This window comes from Salmo salar, chromosome 15 (genome assembly GCF_965601325.2).
Source record: "Salmo salar chromosome 15, fSalSal1, whole genome shotgun sequence".
Lineage (NCBI taxonomy): Eukaryota > Metazoa > Chordata > Actinopteri > Salmoniformes > Salmonidae > Salmo > Salmo salar.
Window position 1 is genome coordinate 103,726,204 of NC_138305.1, and position 18,681 is coordinate 103,744,884.

Consider the following 18,681-nt stretch of genomic DNA (forward strand, 5'->3'; position numbering starts at 1 on the left):
ATGGACTTTACAATCATATATTACTACTCTTGTTTAATCTTGTACTGGTATAAATGCTTAGTAAATCAGTGGGAAACACCCAAACAGAGTGTCATAATTTATATTAGTACCTGCTGACAGTAACTCTCCCTTATTAAAAAGCAGAAAATAAATCAGAGATACATATCAAACAATAGCCCTATGTACCATTTTTGAGGTGCAAACAAATTGTCTTAGGCACATCCCTCGACTAGTTCTGTCAAGTCCCAGATATAAATAGCAGGGAGCAAATCTCCCTTCTTGCGCAATAAAATATCAGTCACTTCATACATTCCTACTATGCCAAGTCCCTGAAATCATAGGACCCACACCAAAGGACACTTAAAAATGTGAGCGGACGCTCTCAATGTCACAAATGCAAGGACTAGCACAGCAGGATACGCAGTCGTAATTCAGTAGTAACACCGGTAACTGTGCTCAAGCAAAGGATAACTAATTCCCTCCTAAAGTCAAGATTGTTGCGGCTTCAACAGGATGTAAATTAGTCATGCCTTGAATTTCAGCCAAATGCACAACAGCTAAATATAATTTACTGAACAGCTGGTGTTTGTTGCATTTATGAAGGCAAGTGATCAAACTTAATGATCCTGAAGTCAAAACAAATGCTTGGACTGAAATGATTGGGAATATTCCCTGGTTCTTGTGGCCTGGCTCCCAGCATCTTGGTCCCTCTGTCCCTGCCTGCTGGACTCTTGGCCTCACCACTGGCTGGTGGTGATTTAAGTGGTGGGGGAGGGAGAGAGGGTTACTGCCACAGTCGGCGTGGGGGCTGGTGAACAGTGGAGTTTGAACCACAGTCAATGTAGCGATAGGCTTCCAGGGTATTCTGGGCCGTGCGCATCATGTAGGAGGTTTTCACAGATGTCCTGGGAACGAAGAACACAGTTATGAGTAAAACGTTGAAATATCATAAAGACAAAATGGCAAGAGGTAGAGATGGAAGTGATACGGTTTCACAATAAGGAGGTAGGATATACTTACTGCATGATAACCAAGATATTGTGAACCTTGATGCTTGCCATGGTGCAGAAGGCACTGGAGGGTGGAAAGAGTGGTTAGAACCTCTTCACAATCACAAATATAACTTTACCCCTACCTACATGTGCAAATTACCACAACTAACCTAACCTCTACATTCCTTTCACATTTCCACAAACTTTAAAGTGTTTCCTTTCAAATGGTACCAAGAACATGCATATCCTGAGCTACAGGCAGTTAGATTTGGGTATGTCATTTTAGGCAAAAACAATTAAAAAGGGGTGGATCCTTAAGAGGTTTTAAGGGCTTGTAAGTAAGGTCTACACCGGTTGAATTCGGCGCATGTGACAAATAACATTTGATATATTAACAATTACAGGAATTGAAACAAACTAAATACAGGTCTTTAAAGGTCCCTTTAACCTGTTGGGGGTAGGGGGCAGTATTTACACGGCCGGATAAAAAACATACCCGATTTAATCTGGTTATTACTACTGCACAGAAACTAGAATATGCATATAATTATTGGCTTTGGATAGAAAACACCCTAAAGTTTTTAAAACTGTTTGAATGGTGTCTGAGTATAACAGACCTCATATGGCAGGCAAAAACCTGAGAAGATTCCTTGCAGGAAGTGCCTTCTCTGACCATTCCTTGAGCTTCTTGTCTCTGTTTATTGAAGACTGAGGATCTTTGCTGTAACGTGACACTTCCTACGGCTCCCATAGGCTCTCAGAGCCCGGGAAAAAGCTGAATGATATCGAGGCAGCCCCAGGCTGAAACACATTTGCGCTTTTGGCAAGTGGCCAATCAGAGGACAATGGGCTTAGGCGCGTGCACGAGTCGACCCCATGCTTTATTTTCTTTCGTCTTTTTACCTAAACGCAGATTCCCGGTCGGAATATTATCGCTTTTTTACGAGAAAAATGGCATAAAAATTTATTTTAAACAGCGGTTGACATGCTTCGAAGTACGGTAATGGAATATTTAGAAGTGTTTTGTCACGAAATGCGTCGTGGTCGTGACCCTTCTTTACCATTCGGATAGTGTCTTGAACGCACGAACAAAACGCCGCTATTTGGATATAACTATGGATTATTTTGAATCAAACCAACATTTGTTATTGAAGTAGAAGTCCTGGGAGTGCATTCTGACGAAGAACACCAAAGGTAATAACATTTTTGTTATAGTAAATCGGACTTTGGTGAGTGCTAAACTTGCTGGGTGTCTAAATAGCTAGCCCTGTGATGCCGGGCTATCTACTGAGAATATTGCAAAATGTGCTTTCACCGAAAAGCTATTTTAAAATCAGATATATCGACTGCATAGAGGAGTTCTGTATCTATAATTCTTAAAATAATTGTTGTGCTTTTTGTGAACGTTTATCGTGAGTAATTTAGTAAATTCACCGGAAGTTTGCGGGGGGTATGCTAGTTCTGAACGTCACATGCTAATGTAAAAAGCTGTTTTTTGATATAAATATGAACTTGATTGAACAAAACATGCATGTATTGTATAACATAATGTCCTAGGGTTGTCATCTGATGAAGATCATCAAAGGTTAGTGCTGCATTTAGCTGTCTTCTGGGTTTATGTCACATTATATGCTAGCTTGAAAAATGGGTGTCTGATTATTTCTGGCTGGGTACTCTGCTGACATAATCTAATGTTTTGCTTTCGTTGTAAAGCCTTTTTGAAATCGGACAGTGTGGTTAGATTAACGAGAGTCTTGTCTTTAAAATGGTGTAAAATAGTCATATGTTTGAGAAATTGAAGTAATAGCATTTCTAAGGTATTTGAATAACGCGCCACAGGATTCCACTGGCTGTTACGTAGGTGGGACGATTTCGTCCCGCCGACCCTAGAGAGGTTAACTTACTAAACATAGGAGGTGCTTCCACTGATCTGAACGCTGACTGTGAAGTTCACCTGTAGCAAAAATAAAAATGTTTTAAAATAGTCAAGACCAGAAGTCAACTGAAATTTTGGCAGGAAATGCAAACAAGATGAATATTTGAAGCAAGTAACATATACAAGTCAATCATTAAACTACATGTAACATGGAGTGAATGTGTCCCAAGTGATGGTTCACTGTATCTAAGACTGCAGCAGGCCATACCTGTTTCTGGCTCAGGGGCTGGATGGTGATGACGTTATCAAGCTGCATGGTGCCTATGACTGTTTTCATATAGAGAACCTGGCAGCTTAGACTATCCACCATCACTGCGAAGAAGTTTGAGTTGGTGAAGTTCAAGGAGCTCTGACAAATAGGACCGGAGAAAATGAACAGTCAGCAGAACACACCATAAACAGCAGGCACAGTCAAATGACCATCTTATCTCCAACTAACAGAGTACATCTTCATTCGATTTACTGACTTACTGTCATATTCATGAGGACTTTAGTGTTGATGTGATCAAACTGCACGGTGACAGAGCGTATCCCATCATCCTCCACCATGACAGAGCGAGGAAAGAGGAAGAAAACCACCAGCGAGGAAGCCAGGAGACATAGCACCGCCGAGAGGACCACATACAGCTTCCTGTCAAACATAGCACTTCCTGTTTACTTTGACAATCAATGTTACCCAAAAAACAAACTGTGAACCAACCAAAAATGACAGAATGTGATGGTTATGTACAGTTGAAGTCAGAAGTTTACATACACCTTAGCCAAATACATTTAAACTCAGTTTCACAATCTGACATTTAATCCTAGTACAAATTCCTTGTTTTAAGGTCAGTTAGGATCACCACTTTATTTTAAGAATGTGAAATGTCAGAATAATAGTAGAGAGAATGATTTATTTCAGCTTTTATTTCTTTCATCACATTCCCAGTGGGTCAGAAGTTTACATACACTCAATTAGTATTTGGTAGCATTGCCTTCAAATTGTTTAACTTGGGTCAAACGTTTTGAGTAGCCTTCCACAAGCTTCCCACAATAAATTGGGTGAATTTTGGCCCCTTCCTCCTGATAGAGCTGGTGTAACCGAGTCAGGTTTGTATGCCTCCTTGCTCGCACACGCTTTTTCAGTTCTGCCCACAAATTGTCTATAGGATTGAGGTCAGGGATTTGTGATGGCCACTCCAATACCTTGACTTTGATGTCCTTAAGCCATTTTGCCACAACTTTGGAAGTATGCTTGGGGTCATTGTCCATTTGGAAGACCCATTTGTGACCAAGCTTTAACTTCCTGACTGATGTCTTGAGATGTTGCTTCAATATATCCACGTAATTTTCCTGCCTCATGATGCCATTTATTTTGTGAAGTGCACCAGTCCCTCCTGCAGCAAAGCCACCTCCACAACATGATGCTGCCACCCCGTGTTTCACGGTTGGGATGGTGCTGTCGGCTTGCAAGCCTCCCCCTTTTCCTCCAAACATAACAATGGTCATTATGGCCAAACAGTTCTATTTTTGTTTTATCAGACCAGAGGACATTTCTCCAAAAAGTACGATCTTTGTCCCCACGTGCAGCTGCAAACCGTAGTGTGCCTTTTTTATGGCGGTTTTGGAGCAGTGGCTTCTTCCTTGCTGAGCGGCCTTTCAGGTTATGTCGATATAGGACTCGTTTTACTGTGGATATAGATACTTTTGTACCCGTTTCCTCCAGCATTTTCACAAGGTCCTTTGCTGTTGTTCTAGGATTGATGTGCACTTTTCGCACCAAAGCATGTTCATCTCTAGGAGACAGAACACATCTCCTTCCTGAGCGGTATGACGGCTGCGTGGTCCCATGGTGTTTTTACTTGCATACTATTGTTTGTACAGATGAACGTGGTGCCTTCAGGCATTTGGAAATTGCTCCCAAGGATGAACCAGACTTGTGAAGGTCTACAATTTGTTTTCTGAGGTCTTGGCTGATTTCCCTATGATGTCAAGCAAAGATGCACTGAGTTTGAAGGTAGGCCTTGAAATATATCCACAAGTACAACTCCAATTGACTCAAATTATGTCAATTAGCCTATCAGAAGCTTCTAAAGCCATGACATAATTTTCTGGAATTTTCCAAGCTGTTTAAAGGCACAGTCAACTTAGTGTATGTACACTTCTGACCCACTGGATTTGTGATACAGTGAAATAATCTGTCTGTAAACAATTGTTGGAAAAATGACTTGTGTCATGCACAAAGTAGATGTCCTAACCAACTTGCCAAAACTATAGTTTGTTAACAAGAAATGTGTGGAGTGGTTGAAAAATGCGTTTTAATGACTCCAACCTAAGTGTATGAAAACTTCCGACTTCAACTGTATGTGACCAATCCAGATATAACCTGGTGAGAAAAAAGGGTTAGCTGTAAAACGTACGTTCTCTGGGGCCGGAGTCTCTGGTCGTTGTAGGGAACCAGAGCCACAAGCTCATTGACCTGCTCTGAAAGACAATGACCACAGAAGAGGGACAAGTCAAATGGGAGAACACCATCATAATGATCCCTACCACATCAGTACAGCAATCAATGCCCAGCAGGACAGGAATCCAGACAGGAAATGCCTCACCTGAGGGGATGTGGCCAGTGCCTTGGCATGTTGGACAGGTAATACTGTCCCTGCCAGTAAACTCCACATAAGGGAACCGAGCAATGTCCTCCTGTCTGTCCAGTCCATCCAGCGAGTCATCATCATCATCATCCCCCGTCTGCCACCCTGTCCCAACCTCCGGGACGAGCAGAAGACTGCTGTCGCTTTCGCTTCGGGACCATTGAGTGCCCATGAGCTGGCTGGCAGATAATCAAGCCAGCCTTTTTTCAAAGGACAGACCCTAGAGCACAGCAAAAACAAAAGTTGTTGAGTAAAGGGCAGGACTTATTTAGGCTAATAATCAACCTTTGGCAATTGTATTTAAAATGATTAGCCTACTGCAGATGTGTTGCCTCCCACAATGTAAACAATGTTCCAGTTGCGTTGCCCTACAGTACGTCTGGGATTTCCAGACTAGACAGACGTTGGCCAGTATGCCAGGCCTCAAAGCACATAATGTCCCAGGCACTACTACTACTACTACTACTACTACTACTACTACTACTACTACTACTATACTCTATAGCACAGATATGGCAATCGGAATAAATGGCTTAGGGCGAGGCCTCTTAATGCCAAACGTGGAAGTATCTGGATAGGCATGAACAATGACCATAACATTTTTTTTAAACATAGCTATGAACACTATCACAATACAATAGCTAGCTAGCTACACATTGGTTAGTAAAGTATTATGTCCAACAACAACACAACTATCAGTTACTTAGTCGAATCAAAGCACAATAACAACAGCAAGCTTAGTGCCACCGCGGTCGAGAATGTTTGAGCTATCTTGCTAACTTTAGCGGTAAAGTTACGTAAGGTAAGTAGCTAGCTAACTTAGCTATCGAGCTTTTAGCTAGCAAGCAAAGTTAACTAGCTAGCTGTCAACGTTTACCAAGGTGCACAAACCTGCACTAGGCTTGCGTCTTCAGACATAATAGTTGTCTTACCTATATATATTTGGTTGACGATATTTCTAAGAACATTCAGGCAAGGCTATCAAGTCATTGATCGTGTTGTTTTGCCAGGAGCTCGTGACACTCACTTTGCGGTTCGTTCTTGTGCAGGGGTGTATTCATTCCGCAGATTATGTTGCAAAACATTTCTTAAACGGAAGCAAACTGAACTAAACGGGGCGGGAGCTACCTGAATTTGTCCAATGGTTTTAGTTACAAAACGAAACTTTTTGAAACTGTTTGGACTAATGTTTACACCCCGGTTGTTGATGGGCTTGCAATCTGCTTCATTCTAGTGGGCGCTTGAAAATCTTCTTAAAGATACAGTGCAAACCAGGATTAGTTTTTATTTTGGAAGAAGTTTGCGAAGTTTCCGTTTTGCACATCCCTACATAAAAATAAAATAATATTGAAATAAAGTAATGTACACAACCGGTCAAAGGTTTTAGAACACCTACTGATTCAAGGGTTTTTCTTTACTTTATTAAGAGCGTGCAAAGCTGTCATCAAGGCAAAGGGTGGCTATTTGAAGAATCTCAAATATATAATATATTTTAATCTGTTTAACACTTTTTTGGTTACTACATTATTCCAAATGTGTTATTTCATAGTTTTGATGTCTTCACTATTATTCTACAATGTAGAAAATAGTAAAACTAAAGAAAAACCCTTGAATGAGTAGGTGTGTCCAAACTTTTGACTGGTACTGTATATCACAGGAGGTTGGTGGCACCTTAATTTGGAGAACAGGCTCGTGGTAATGGCTGGAGTGGAATAAGTGGAATGGTATCAAATACATTCCATTTGTTCACTTCTGGACATTATTGTGGGCTGTTCTCCCCTCAGCAGCCTCTTGTGATGTATATCCATAGACTAAATGTAGAGAGAAAGTGCATGATCCTTGGAAAATAAAGTATAGTAAAGACAACACATACAATATCCAACTAGTATTTACTGTTTTATTCAGACATTATAGTTAGAGTCATGTGGTACATCTTCAACATGTGTGTTGCATAAAGGCTTCACCATACTAGGTTTGGTTTCCTTCCTGCAGAACTCAGCTAGGCGAAGTGAACATCTGCGCTCTTATACTCCCTTAAAATACATTAGCTTGAAAAACGAAGAAAAAGCGGCATTACTGTTTGCCCGTCTTAAGACGACATAGCAACAAGTAAACTTCCTCAAAACACTGGGAAGCACAAGGTAAACCTTACTGTTTCAACTGGGAAACATGCTGTAAAAGCGTACCATATGCTTCCCAGTCGAAACAGTTTGTGCGAACTGTTTCCACTGTATGCTTTGCAATTTTGTGACATTTTTGTTCATTTTGGTGTTCGGCAGTGTTTTTTTCAGCTGTTGGCACACACATTTTTTTATCTTCAGGTTTGTCGAAGTTCAGTAGCCGAAGTCTACCCCCCTTCGCCGGTGATTGGCCAACAGTAGGAATACCTGAATGAAGCGCTTGTCTTTCAATGACAGACTAGTTTTCATGCAAATACTGCACCAACATCTTGGTTAGATGTAACATTTTGCCACAAAGACCTCCTTGACAAAACGTCAAAATTAATTACATATTTCTTGAGTTGTCTTAATTCATACTATTTTGAGGAAGTGTACTGGCTACGGCATCTCAAGAGGGACAAACATTAACATTGCCATTTTTTTTCTCATTTGTCAAACAAAGGTATTTTAAGGGAGTATGCAAGCACAGACTTCGCCTAGCCGAGTTCTGCTAGGAGCAAAACGAGCATGTGTATCCGGACACCTTAAGCTTTATAGTCCACTCCTCTTCATGCGTATGTCATGTTCAGTTCCTGTGTTCTCAGTAAAGGGGCTGTGTCATCACCGAGGTGAAATGTTACTAGAAATGAGTGAAATTAAGAAAAGGATTTTCAACAGAATTCAGTTTGGGTGTGATGAATGCATCGCTGTATTGCTGTTCTTGTGGGGAAATCCCCACAAGAATAGGAAACAAACACACATTCTGGGACATTTTGTTTGTCCCCACAAGGTCAAATGCTTTTTCTAGGGGGTTTAGGGTTAAGGTTAGAATTAGTGTTGGAATTAAGTTTAGGGTTAGGAGCTAGGGTTAGGGTTTTGGATTAAGGTTAGGGTTAGGGTTAAGGTTAGGGAAAAAGTACGGGTTAGGGTTAGGTTTAGAGGTTAGGGAAAATAGGATTTTGAATGGGACTGAATTCTGTGTCCAAACAAGGTTAGCTGTACATCTCCTGATGCACTGAGTCTCATCCGCAGCTCTGCATTCTCCCTCTGCAGAACTTTATATATTTTTTAAAGGTACAGAAATTAAGTAGAAAATATTGAATTGTAAAATACACCGTATAAAAACAAGCAGTTGACACAACTACAAAACTGTTATTAGTTTTAAACCAACTAAGTCTCTTTAATCTAATCTTGTGCCTCCACAGTCAGATCTCGCCGTTCTCCTCTGAGACTCCTCTCTCTACAAAACGCATCTGCGATAATGAACACCAGCAGGTGATACTGGGGAGAGGAGCAAGAAAATAAAAAAGATAAGAGATCTGCAATCTACAACCCATAGATGTTTTTAGTGATGTGCCCTGAAATCAAGACTGAATGATTTCACTGTACTCACAAATGTCTAGCTCTGAAACAGGTAACATTGGTACATATCTGCAGCTGGGTGTTTAGCCACAAAGCCAAAGACTTTGGGTGGGGTCGGGAGGACGGCACAGAAGGACACAGAGGAGAGGGGGCTGGGAACACAAGACAAAAGAGGGAAGTAAGAATGAGAGTGATAAAAAGCGAAAGGAAGATTATTGGAAGAGGGAGGATGGGGCAGTTGTATTACACAACACCATAGAAACACAGAAAAATGTAGTTACTTCTGTAAACCAAGTGTACATTTCTCCTTTTTAGACCTCATCATAATGAAGCAGTTTCATTTTCCCTTGGAGTTTAACCCTAAGCTCTCACCTTGGAGTTGAACCCTAGGCTCTGACATTGGAGTTGAACCCTAGGCTCTGACCTTGGAGTTGGAGCCTCTTCCCTTGGAGTTGAACCCTAGGCTCTTCCCTTGGAGTTGAAACCTAGGCTCTGACCTTGGAGTTGGAGCCTCTTCCCTTGGAGTTGAACCCTAGGCTCTGATCTTGGAGTTGGAGCCTCTTCCCTTGGAGTTGAACCCTAGGCTCTGACCTTGGAGTTGGAGCCTCTTCCCTTGGAGTTGAACCCTAGGCTCTGACCTTGGAGCTGAACCCTAGGCTCTGACCTTGGAGTTGGAGCCTAAGCTCTGACCTTGGAGTTGAACCCTAGGCTCTGACCTTGGAGTTGGAGCCTAAGCTCTTCCTTTTGAGTTAGACCCTAGGCTATTCCTTTGTTGTTGGACACTACGCAACTAAGCATTTAACGTTAGGCAGCGTCTTTTTTTGGTGCAGTCCTTGATTTCAACGTCCACGGACCTACCGGTCCGAAACAAATCTGAACCAATCACAGACATCCGATCCAGCCTATATTTGGCCCAAATATAGACGTTCCGATTTAGTCCAGTCCGGAGCGGCCTTGATTTAGCCCAAACATAGACGTCTAGAATTGGTTCAGATTTCTATGTTTCACAAGTTTGGACAGCACAGTACAGTAGAGCACAGCCCGAGTACAGTAGGTTAAAATACACAGTACAGTACAGGAAGAGTATAGTACAGTAGAGTCCAGTACAGTACAATGCAGTGGAGCACACTAGCCTACAGTAAAGAAAAGTGTACTATAATGTATCTTACTTGACTCTACTGTAATGAACTCTACTGTAATGTACTCTACTGAAGTAAACTGTACTCTACTGTAATGTACTCTACTGAAGTAAACAGTACTCTACTGTAATGTACTACTGAAGTAAACTGTACTCTACTTAATTAACTATTCTGTACTGTAATGTACTGTCCTCTACTGAATAAAACTGAACTGTCCTGTAGTGTACTCTTCTGTGTTCTACTGTACAAAACTCTACTGTGATGTTCAAACTTGTGAAACATAGTCTTTAACGTCTGATTCGTTCAGATTTGGATCTGGTCCGCACCAACCAAATTGTACTTGTTTGGGGGCAGAGCTCATTAATACCCAGCATGCTTTGCAAGTGTTTGTTTTTATGTTTACATTTTGGTCATTCAGCAGCCGCTCTTATCCAGTGACTTAGTCAGTGCATTCAACTAAGGATAGATAAATGACAACATATCACAATAATAGTGATAAAATAAAATACATCTCTAACCATTACTCAGAATGTTATTGTAGTTGAAGTGGTCTGTTGGTTTATTAGCTATGATGTATTACTTTGAACATCATTGCTGCCAGATTTTGAAAAAGCAAGCATAACTGCATGTGATAGATGGGAGTAATAATACATATTCCTCTTTCCTATTAAAATGTGTGAAAAAAAGTATAATTGTGTTGATAATTGAGAATGTTTAGCAGCTGAAATTTGGCCATAGAATCAGTGACTGAAAAATACTTATTTACAATGTCTGCAAATGACATTTTTTTTTACATCCAGAAAATGTGTATTTTTACCTTTCAATCAGCACCTAAAATCCACAAGATGTTAATGTCAGGACAAGATTACTGTAATATGTATTTTCTATGTCATTTTGCTTACTGAGTAGACTCACCTTGGTTTTGTGCTCCAAAATGTCAATCCTGCTCATGGACAAAAACAAACACTTGCTCTTCTTCTGCAGCTTTTCTGTCGACTCTGCGTCAGATATCTAATGGAGGGCAAAGGACAGGGCCTTGCTCAACCACTGAATATGAATATTTAAATCAATCTGATCTTTTGAAAACTGTTAATTGAAACCATGTTAGACACTGATAAAATTGCTTCTTTCATGAGCCTTGAAAAATGTGAATCTATTATCTACAAAACCAAACAATCATACTAACAGTACTTCAATGACACACTAGTCATCTGAACAGCTTCATTCATATTTGCATGCCCTCAGGATGGACCACCTTAACACGCCCCAGCAACTTAGACCAAAAAAGCCAGTAAAGAGGCCAAGAACATTCACAAAATCAATCAAGATTTTTTTCCTCCCATCCTCAATAACAATACAGGGTTATTAATAGATATGTATTACATTAGGAAAAATATTATGCACGCTGCTTTGAAGTCAGTTGTCATGTATGAAACCTAATAGTGTGCACTCTGCTATCATTATTGTCAGAGATATCACTCATCTTTGGCAGGGCTGTGCTCCTGGAACAACAGATGAAAGTATAGTGTTTCAGGATATTACACCACTAAATCAACTGGTTCATGATCCCTTGGTGTAAATGACGTGTAAGGCCCCTTTACACAACAATACAACTCTTGTTAAATTTGGGATCTTAACCCTTTTAAATAACTCCACACTATTTTAGCACTGTTGACGTCAGGTGGCGAGCTTGCTTTGTGTGTAAAGTCTCGGGAGGTAAATGACTAACCAAAATTAACTTCTCCCTTATTGCCATTCATCTAATATCCTTCAGTTCAGACGCCATCTGACTGTTTGCAGGTATTGCTATTGCAGGCACTGACATCTCTCAGATCATCGGAGAAAAAAAAAAAGAAAACATTAGGAAAGTGTAATTCAGATCTTGTATTGTTACAACACACCACTTTATCAATGCCTCGTCTTACAATAGTACATACAGACGTAATTAGAAGCAAATGACCTCAAGGCAAGCAACAATGTAGGAAAACAATGGGTCCAGATTACGTGTGTGATTTATGGTGATACGCAATAAGATAAATTAAAATTGAGTTCAGAACATCAAAGCAACCTTATTTCTTAAAGCACCTTATATACAAGATGTCGCAAGGTTGCTTCAAACGAAATTTCACAGAATTCCAGAGTTCAGACTTGATAGACTTTGTTTTGCTCTTAGTGACGATAATTGCATGCAGCAGACCTAACATTACCATTACCCCCAAGCTGTTTCCCTAACAGCGCCAACGGCCTTTCCCTTTTCCAAAGTACTCTGGTTCTACAGTAGAACAGGGCTCTGTGATAAGTGAAGGGAGCTTAAGGATAGGAATGATGGTGTCTTTAAGAATCGTTGACAGACATGTTCTCCACTTGGTTCTGGAGCTGGTCTCCACCTCCCTGTTTCTTCTTCTTCCCTCCATCCTGCTGCTTCTTCTGCTTCTTGGACGTCTCCACGTCAATAGGCGCTGGCTTCACAAACTTCAGCATCTCTGTCATACCTAAGAAAATGAATAGTAGAGGAATGAAAATGTCCACACACAGTTTTCATGGCAATACTAGTCATCAAATACGCATAGAACCAACTACAACTCTAGAGACATTTAGGAAAATAAGTACTCTGTGAGAAAGACAACCTTTCATGACTACCACTTTCCATGCATAGGGCAAAAGTATTGCAGGCCCCTTCACAAAACCTGTTAAAAAAAATACTGTGTCTCACCTGGAGGCATGAAGTTCCGGAGTACCTCTGGAATGACGACACCCTCTTCGGTCTGGTACGTCTCCAGAATAGCACACATTACACGTGTGGTGGCACACATGGTTGCGTTGAGCATGTGCACATAGTCAGCCTGAAGAACACAGGAAGTGTTGTTTTAAAACTGGTTCAAATATTCCATCTTACTATGACTTTTTGATTATGGAAGCAAATCCGGATTCTATGTAAAGACTGGGTACGCTCACCTTGTCCATCATCTTTTTGGTCTGTCCGTAGCGGATACGCAGCCGACGGGCCTGGTAGTCTAAACAGTTGGAGCAGGAGACCAGCTCTCTGAAGGCTGCGGAGCCTGGGAACCAGGCCTCCAAGTCCAGCTTCTTACTGGCTGCATGGTTCAGCGCACCTGGGTGGGAGCAGACAGACAGAGGCTCAGACATCCCATGGTGTAACGCTGTGTTGTTTGTGTCGCACTGCTTTGCTCTATCTCGGCCAGGTCGCAGTTGTAAATGAGAACTTGTTCTCAACTAGCCTACCTGGTTAAATAAAGGTGAAATAAATAAAAGACATGTAGGTAGTAAGACACCCTCAAAACAGCTCACAAGGGAAATGTCCGTTATGTGTCACATATATATATATATATCACACAGGATAAAAGGTCATTGTAATACCTTACAATGAGAAGGTTCTTATTAAAAATGGCAAGTTAACATTTATGAGTGACTGTTATTGTCATGATGAATACTTAAAGGAATAGTGCAAGATTCTGGCAATAAGAGATACCTCAGGATTTTGGCAATGAAGTCCATCATCCTCTTCCCCCAATTCATATGAACTCATGGATACCATAGGCTTACGGTTATTGCGCAAAAGCTAGTTAGCATTGGCTCGTGAAACTACCTCCAACTTCCTTCATACAGGACGCAGACATTTTTTCTCCACGAGTTCATCTGACTCTGGTGAAGTAGAAGGGGCTTAATTGCCAAAAGCCCAAAGTATCCCTTTAAAAGGCTCAGTGCAGTCAAAAACGTGATTTCCCTGTTTTTTTATCTATATTTTACACACTCCGAGGTTGGAATAATATTGTGAAAATGATGCTTTAGTGTAAGAGCTATTTGCTATTTGAAAAGATCACCTGAAATTTCAGCCTGTTTTGGTGTGATGGAGCTTTGGTGGTTAATTAGTTTAGACCAATAAGAAAGAGTTCCAAACCTCTGCCAAAACAGCTAGTTTTCAGTTTTTCCATCCCCACTCAGACCACTCCCAGACAGTCCAAGCACAATTCTTGCTTGAGAAATTGCTCTTTGCTAAGAAGCTACTTTTGTTTGTTTTCAATTAAAATGGTCAAAAAGAATCACAGTAAGGTACTTTAATTGGTTACCCAGAAATGATTTGATATTGAGAAAGAAAAAAAACAGCTGCATTGGACTTTTATGCCCTATTTTACTTACCCAGAGTCAAATGGTCTTATGGATACCAATGTATGGTTTGGACCCTAGGTATGGCCCTGCGTGCAGTTTGAAGTACGTTCAAGGTGATTTCGCGAGGCAATGCTAAGTAGAGTTAGCACAATGACTGGCAAAAGGTAACATGTCACTGCACTAACGCTAGTAGCAACAATGAACCCCCCCCCCCACCTTTGCCACCACTGCTGAAAAAAATTCAGAGGGGAAACAAGACTTCCAGTCATTGCGCTAATGCTAGTTAGCAATGGTACACAAAACTACCCTCAACTCCCTTTAAACTGCACGCAGAATCTAGCACCATCCATTTAATCTAAAACTTGTATTTCAGAGCACACAATGTTTCAAATGACATCAAGACAGGATTTGTAGCAACTAGAGACTCAGTTCAAAATGTCACAATTCCCAACCTTAATCCATTATTTCTCAATAATCATTTTGGATACAGGTCTGCCAATCATCCTTCCTCCAAATAGGACTTTTCTTTGGATTTACTTTCAGGAAGATCCAAAACACAAATATCTTTGGGCCAACCACGTATGGAATTGCATGTGATAATTAGTTTCTGTCCCAGAGAGGAACAGACGTGTTGGGGAGGACCATCTGCAGGACCTACCTGAGACTATGTTGATGATGCGGTAGGGGATCCCTAGTGCCTGGTAGAACTCTTCAGCCGTCCCAATCATCTCATCCATCATCTCCCAGGACTTGTTGTCATGAGGAGAGGCAAAAACAAACTGCTCTATCTGGGGGCAGAGAGCATGTTCATTAGTATTTCACAATCATTAGCAGAGGCCCACCCCCCCAAAAAATGACATGTTCTGGAAAATGTGTATCACTTGACATGATCTGTAAATTGCCAATAATAACCAGACTTTATCCTTCTCCAATTAGGCCTATAAAATGCAAAGCACTACAACAAAGCTTTTGCCTTTTCTACACTGACCTTGACACAGCCACCATCTCTACTTTGAGAAAATGTCCACTTACCTTCTCAAACTGGTGCACCCTGAAGATGCCTCGGGTGTCACGCCCGTGGGAACCCACTTCCTGTCTGAAGCAGGTGGAGAGGCCGGCGTAGCGCATGGGCAGGTCCTCTGGCTTCAGCCACTCGTCTCTCAGGAAGGCTGCGATGGGCTGCTCTGAGGTGGCAATCAGGTACTTCTCATCTATGGCCGTGTCCTCAGATTTCTCACTGCTCTTCCCAATCACCTGAGAGACAAGCAGGGAAGGCAGAGTGAATACATTACATAAAAACACCCACATATCAAGATGAACATAATATATATATATATTTATTTGTCTTAACATGCAACAAAACTGAGACATGAAAAAAATAAAAATAAACTTATAATCGGGCCCTATCCCGCAATAGGAATGAAAGGAAGATTAGTTTCAAATCCATCATACCTTGTAAAGTTCATCATCAAACTGGCTGAGCTGGGCCACCTCCTGCATGACCTCTTTCCTCATGAAGAAGGGGGTGTAGAGCATTTGGTAGTTCTTGCTGTGGAGCATCCGCAGAGCATAATTGATCAATGCCTGCTCCAGGAAAACCAGTGGCCCCTACAAACACAAAAAGGGAAACACTCGGTAAGGATAACTATCAAGGATACACACTGAGTTTAACAGAATTACACCTGGTATGAATCGGCCTGTGAGTGTATTGGCTACATATGACAGTGTGTGACTAAGAACTTGCTTTGAGGAAGTAGCCACGGCTCCCAGCCACTATAGCTCCTTTTTCTCCGTCGTAGCCGTCGATCATGACTACCAGGTCTACGTGGGAATACTTCTTCTGCACAGTACAGTCTCCCCAGGTGCGCTCCACTTTGTTATCAGCATCCTGGCAAGGAGAGAGAGACAAGGTAAATTACAGAGTAGACAAGTAAACAAGAGGCAAAACAAAATTCATTCATGAGACAGAGGCATGAGAATTAGAATTTTCTGCCTGAGGCAATGTGTACTTTCATCCACCTCCCTATTCCTGATGGGAATTCAAATTCCATGACACCCACCTCATCATTACTTATGGGCACAGATGGATGCAGGAGGTTCCCGATCTCTCGCAGGTATTGAAAGCGCTCCTCCTCCAGCTTCACCCTCTCACTGTCAGATTTCTGCACTGCCTCATCTACAAGCAGACGGACCTTCTTGATCTGGGTGACCGTGAGGGGCTAGAAAAAGGGCAAAATAGACATGAAACATACCCATGAGTATGGGACCCACAAGTCAATCAGCATATAGATGAACTGCTGGCTAGCGAGTTGACCTACCGATAGTGTGTCTGCCGTTAGGGCCTCCAAGTTCTGGGCGTCGTCTGGGACAGAATCATCGTCATCCCCAACTGGCTCCCTCTTCTGTATACAGAAAAGGCACAGAACAGGGTGAACGGGTAGAAAGAAACTATCTGCATATAGAATAGAACATAATGCTTTCAGACTGATGGGGGGGGGGGGGGGGGGGGGGGGGGGGCATGTAGCCATGTAGGTTACATAAAGCCTATATAGTTCACCAGCAGTTTCACTGGTTGTACCTTCATTTTCTCTCCAACTGTCTTGCTGCATAAATTCTTTGCCTTGTTGAGGTTGTCGGCAGTGAAACGACCTGGTGAGCATGGAAAGGGCAAGGGTCAGCGTCATATGCAGTTCATGAATCAATATAATGGTGTTTGTGTCTTGCACCTAGGTATCATGACAAGTAGCTGTAACGTTAGTGACGCTCACAGGCAACAATGAAGCAACCCCGTAACCATAACAATGGAGACTTGAGTAGTCCAACATTCAATCTCAGTCAAATCTGCATCCATGCTATTTTCAATCTTGTCCCAATAACACGGTCATATATAGATAGGATCCAACTTGTCAAATGTACACCAAAAGTTTATATAATATTTTTGCATTTTAGCTAACCCTAACCCTTTTCCTAACCTTCACCTACTTATCCTAACCTGCTACGTAAATTATCCTAAACCTACAACGAAAAGTAAATTCTGGCAAAAGCTGGATCCCTTCTAGCCAAGACCCAGTAACAGCTGTGGGACGCTGAGGAGAGAGGTTTTGATCATTGGACGGGGATTGCATCAGTTGTAGCTACAGTCAGTGTGGATAGGATGACGTAGCTAACCATCGTTTAGGTTTTCCTTGATAGTGTAGCTACTGAAGCATACATTGTTTTAGTTAGCTAAATTGATGTTAGACAACAATTAACGACATATCAGGTATAGCCTAACTAAAGACATGGGAAAGAAAAGTTATTGGTTGTGGTTAGTGAACTAACGTAGCTGGATAGCTAACTGGCTATACATAGTCATTTGCTAACTACCGGTGACTAACTAGCTAGCTAACGCAGGCTACCAACTAACCAGAGTTTAGCTGAGAATATCCAGGCAGATAATTCACAATAAATTATCTAAAAACGTGAACTGACGTATTATGCTTGAATTTCTTAATTTGTATCTGGGTGACTACAAGGCCGGCTTTTAACTACCTATAATAAATGCATGAAGCTAGCAAGCCATGTGAGTGGACACCACCATCCGATTCAATGAATGCTAACGCTAGCTTGCAGTCGGAACTTACATTTTCTCCATTCTGTATCTGCGTGTACTAGTTTATCCACAAGTGACACATCTTTGAACCTTTTTCTTTGAGTTTCTCTGATTACTTCAGGATCACCGCCTTTATCGGTTCGAAATTGGTCTAAATCGAGCACCATGATGATTCCACGCTTTGATGACTGTCAAAAACAGTGCAGAGTAACAGAAAAAAAGCAAGCCGGTGTGAAAAGTACCAGCGGCAGAAACAATTACGTCACTTCCTTCTTCTTCTTCGATGAGGTTTAACGGTGGGTGGCATCCAATAAATGTTGCATTACCGCCACCTACTAGACTGGAGTACAACTCCCTTATACTTCAATAAATAAATAAAAACAAGTCAAATCAAATTGTATTGGTCACATACACATGGTTAGCAGATGTTAATGAGAGTGTAGCGAAATGCTTGTGTTTCTAGTTCCCAACAGTGCAGTATATCTAACAAGTAGTATAACAATTCACCAACAACTACCTAATACACACAAAGGGTTGAGTGAGAATGTGTACATATAAATATATGGATGAGCGATGGCCGAGCGGCATAGGCAAGGTGCAATAGATATAAAATACAGTATATACATATGATATGAGTAATGTAAGATATATAACATAAACATTATTAATGTGGCATTATTTAAAGTGGCATTGTTTAAATTGATTAGTGATCCAGTTATTAAAGTGGCCAGTGATTGGGTCTC

The 18,681-nt window shown here is 41.3% G+C and overlaps 2 protein-coding genes across 4 annotated transcripts; both read right to left on the reverse strand.

The window, feature by feature from the left end:
• Positions 1–497: 497 nt before the first annotated feature.
• LOC106572762 (transmembrane protein 106C) lies at positions 498–6,792 on the reverse strand. Of its 3 annotated transcripts, none has more exons than XM_014147228.3 (8): positions 6,586–6,792; positions 5,517–5,778; positions 5,328–5,391; positions 3,400–3,559; positions 3,137–3,277; positions 2,897–2,946; positions 1,021–1,074; positions 498–905 (listed from the first exon to the last, which is right to left on the reverse strand). In XM_014147228.3, the coding sequence occupies exons 2-8, from the start codon at positions 5,728–5,730 to the stop codon at positions 785–787; spliced, it is 804 nt and encodes a 267-aa protein (XP_014002703.1). In that variant the 5' UTR covers positions 5,731–5,778; positions 6,586–6,792; the 3' UTR covers positions 498–784. The 3 variants fall into 3 exon arrangements, with proteins under 3 accessions (XP_014002703.1, XP_014002701.1, XP_014002702.1); XM_014147226.3 differs by having other exon boundaries at positions 6,491–6,777; XM_014147227.3 differs by having other exon boundaries at positions 6,450–6,592.
• Positions 6,793–12,082: 5,290 nt separating this feature from the next.
• On the reverse strand, positions 12,083–18,206 carry LOC106572754 (serine--tRNA ligase, cytoplasmic). Its single transcript, XM_014147214.3, has 11 exons — positions 17,970–18,206; positions 16,925–16,995; positions 16,665–16,748; positions 16,407–16,565; positions 16,091–16,234; positions 15,799–15,954; positions 15,379–15,600; positions 15,005–15,134; positions 13,174–13,331; positions 12,932–13,061; positions 12,083–12,710 (listed from the first exon to the last, which is right to left on the reverse strand). Exons 1-11 carry the CDS (start codon positions 18,103–18,105, stop codon positions 12,553–12,555), a joined length of 1,548 nt encoding a protein of 515 aa, XP_014002689.1. The 5' UTR covers positions 18,106–18,206; the 3' UTR covers positions 12,083–12,552.
• Between the last annotated feature and the right edge of the window lie 475 nt (positions 18,207–18,681).

Bases quoted from the DNA above. Each gene is read 5' to 3' on its own strand.
- LOC106572762 (XM_014147228.3), bottom strand. From the start codon at position 5,730: ATGGGCACTCAATGGTCCCGAAGCGAAAGCGACAGCAGTCTTCTGCTC. The intron at 5,392-5,516 runs GTGAGGCATTTC...ATTGTCTTTCAG, and splicing joins CACTGGCCACATCCCCTCAG to AGCAGGTCAATGAGCTTGTG. The intron at 1,075-2,896 runs GTAAGTTAACCT...TCCACCCTCCAG, and splicing joins GGAAGCACCTCCTATGTTTA to TGCCTTCTGCACCATGGCAA.
- LOC106572754 (XM_014147214.3), bottom strand. From the start codon at position 18,105: ATGGTGCTCGATTTAGACCAATTTCGAACCGATAAAGGCGGTGATCCT. The intron at 16,749-16,924 runs GTACAACCAGTG...TTCTGTATACAG, and splicing joins CAGTTGGAGAGAAAATGAAG to AAGAGGGAGCCAGTTGGGGA. The intron at 15,955-16,090 runs GCAAGTTCTTAG...TTGTGTTTGTAG, and splicing joins GCCGTGGCTACTTCCTCAAA to GGGCCACTGGTTTTCCTGGA.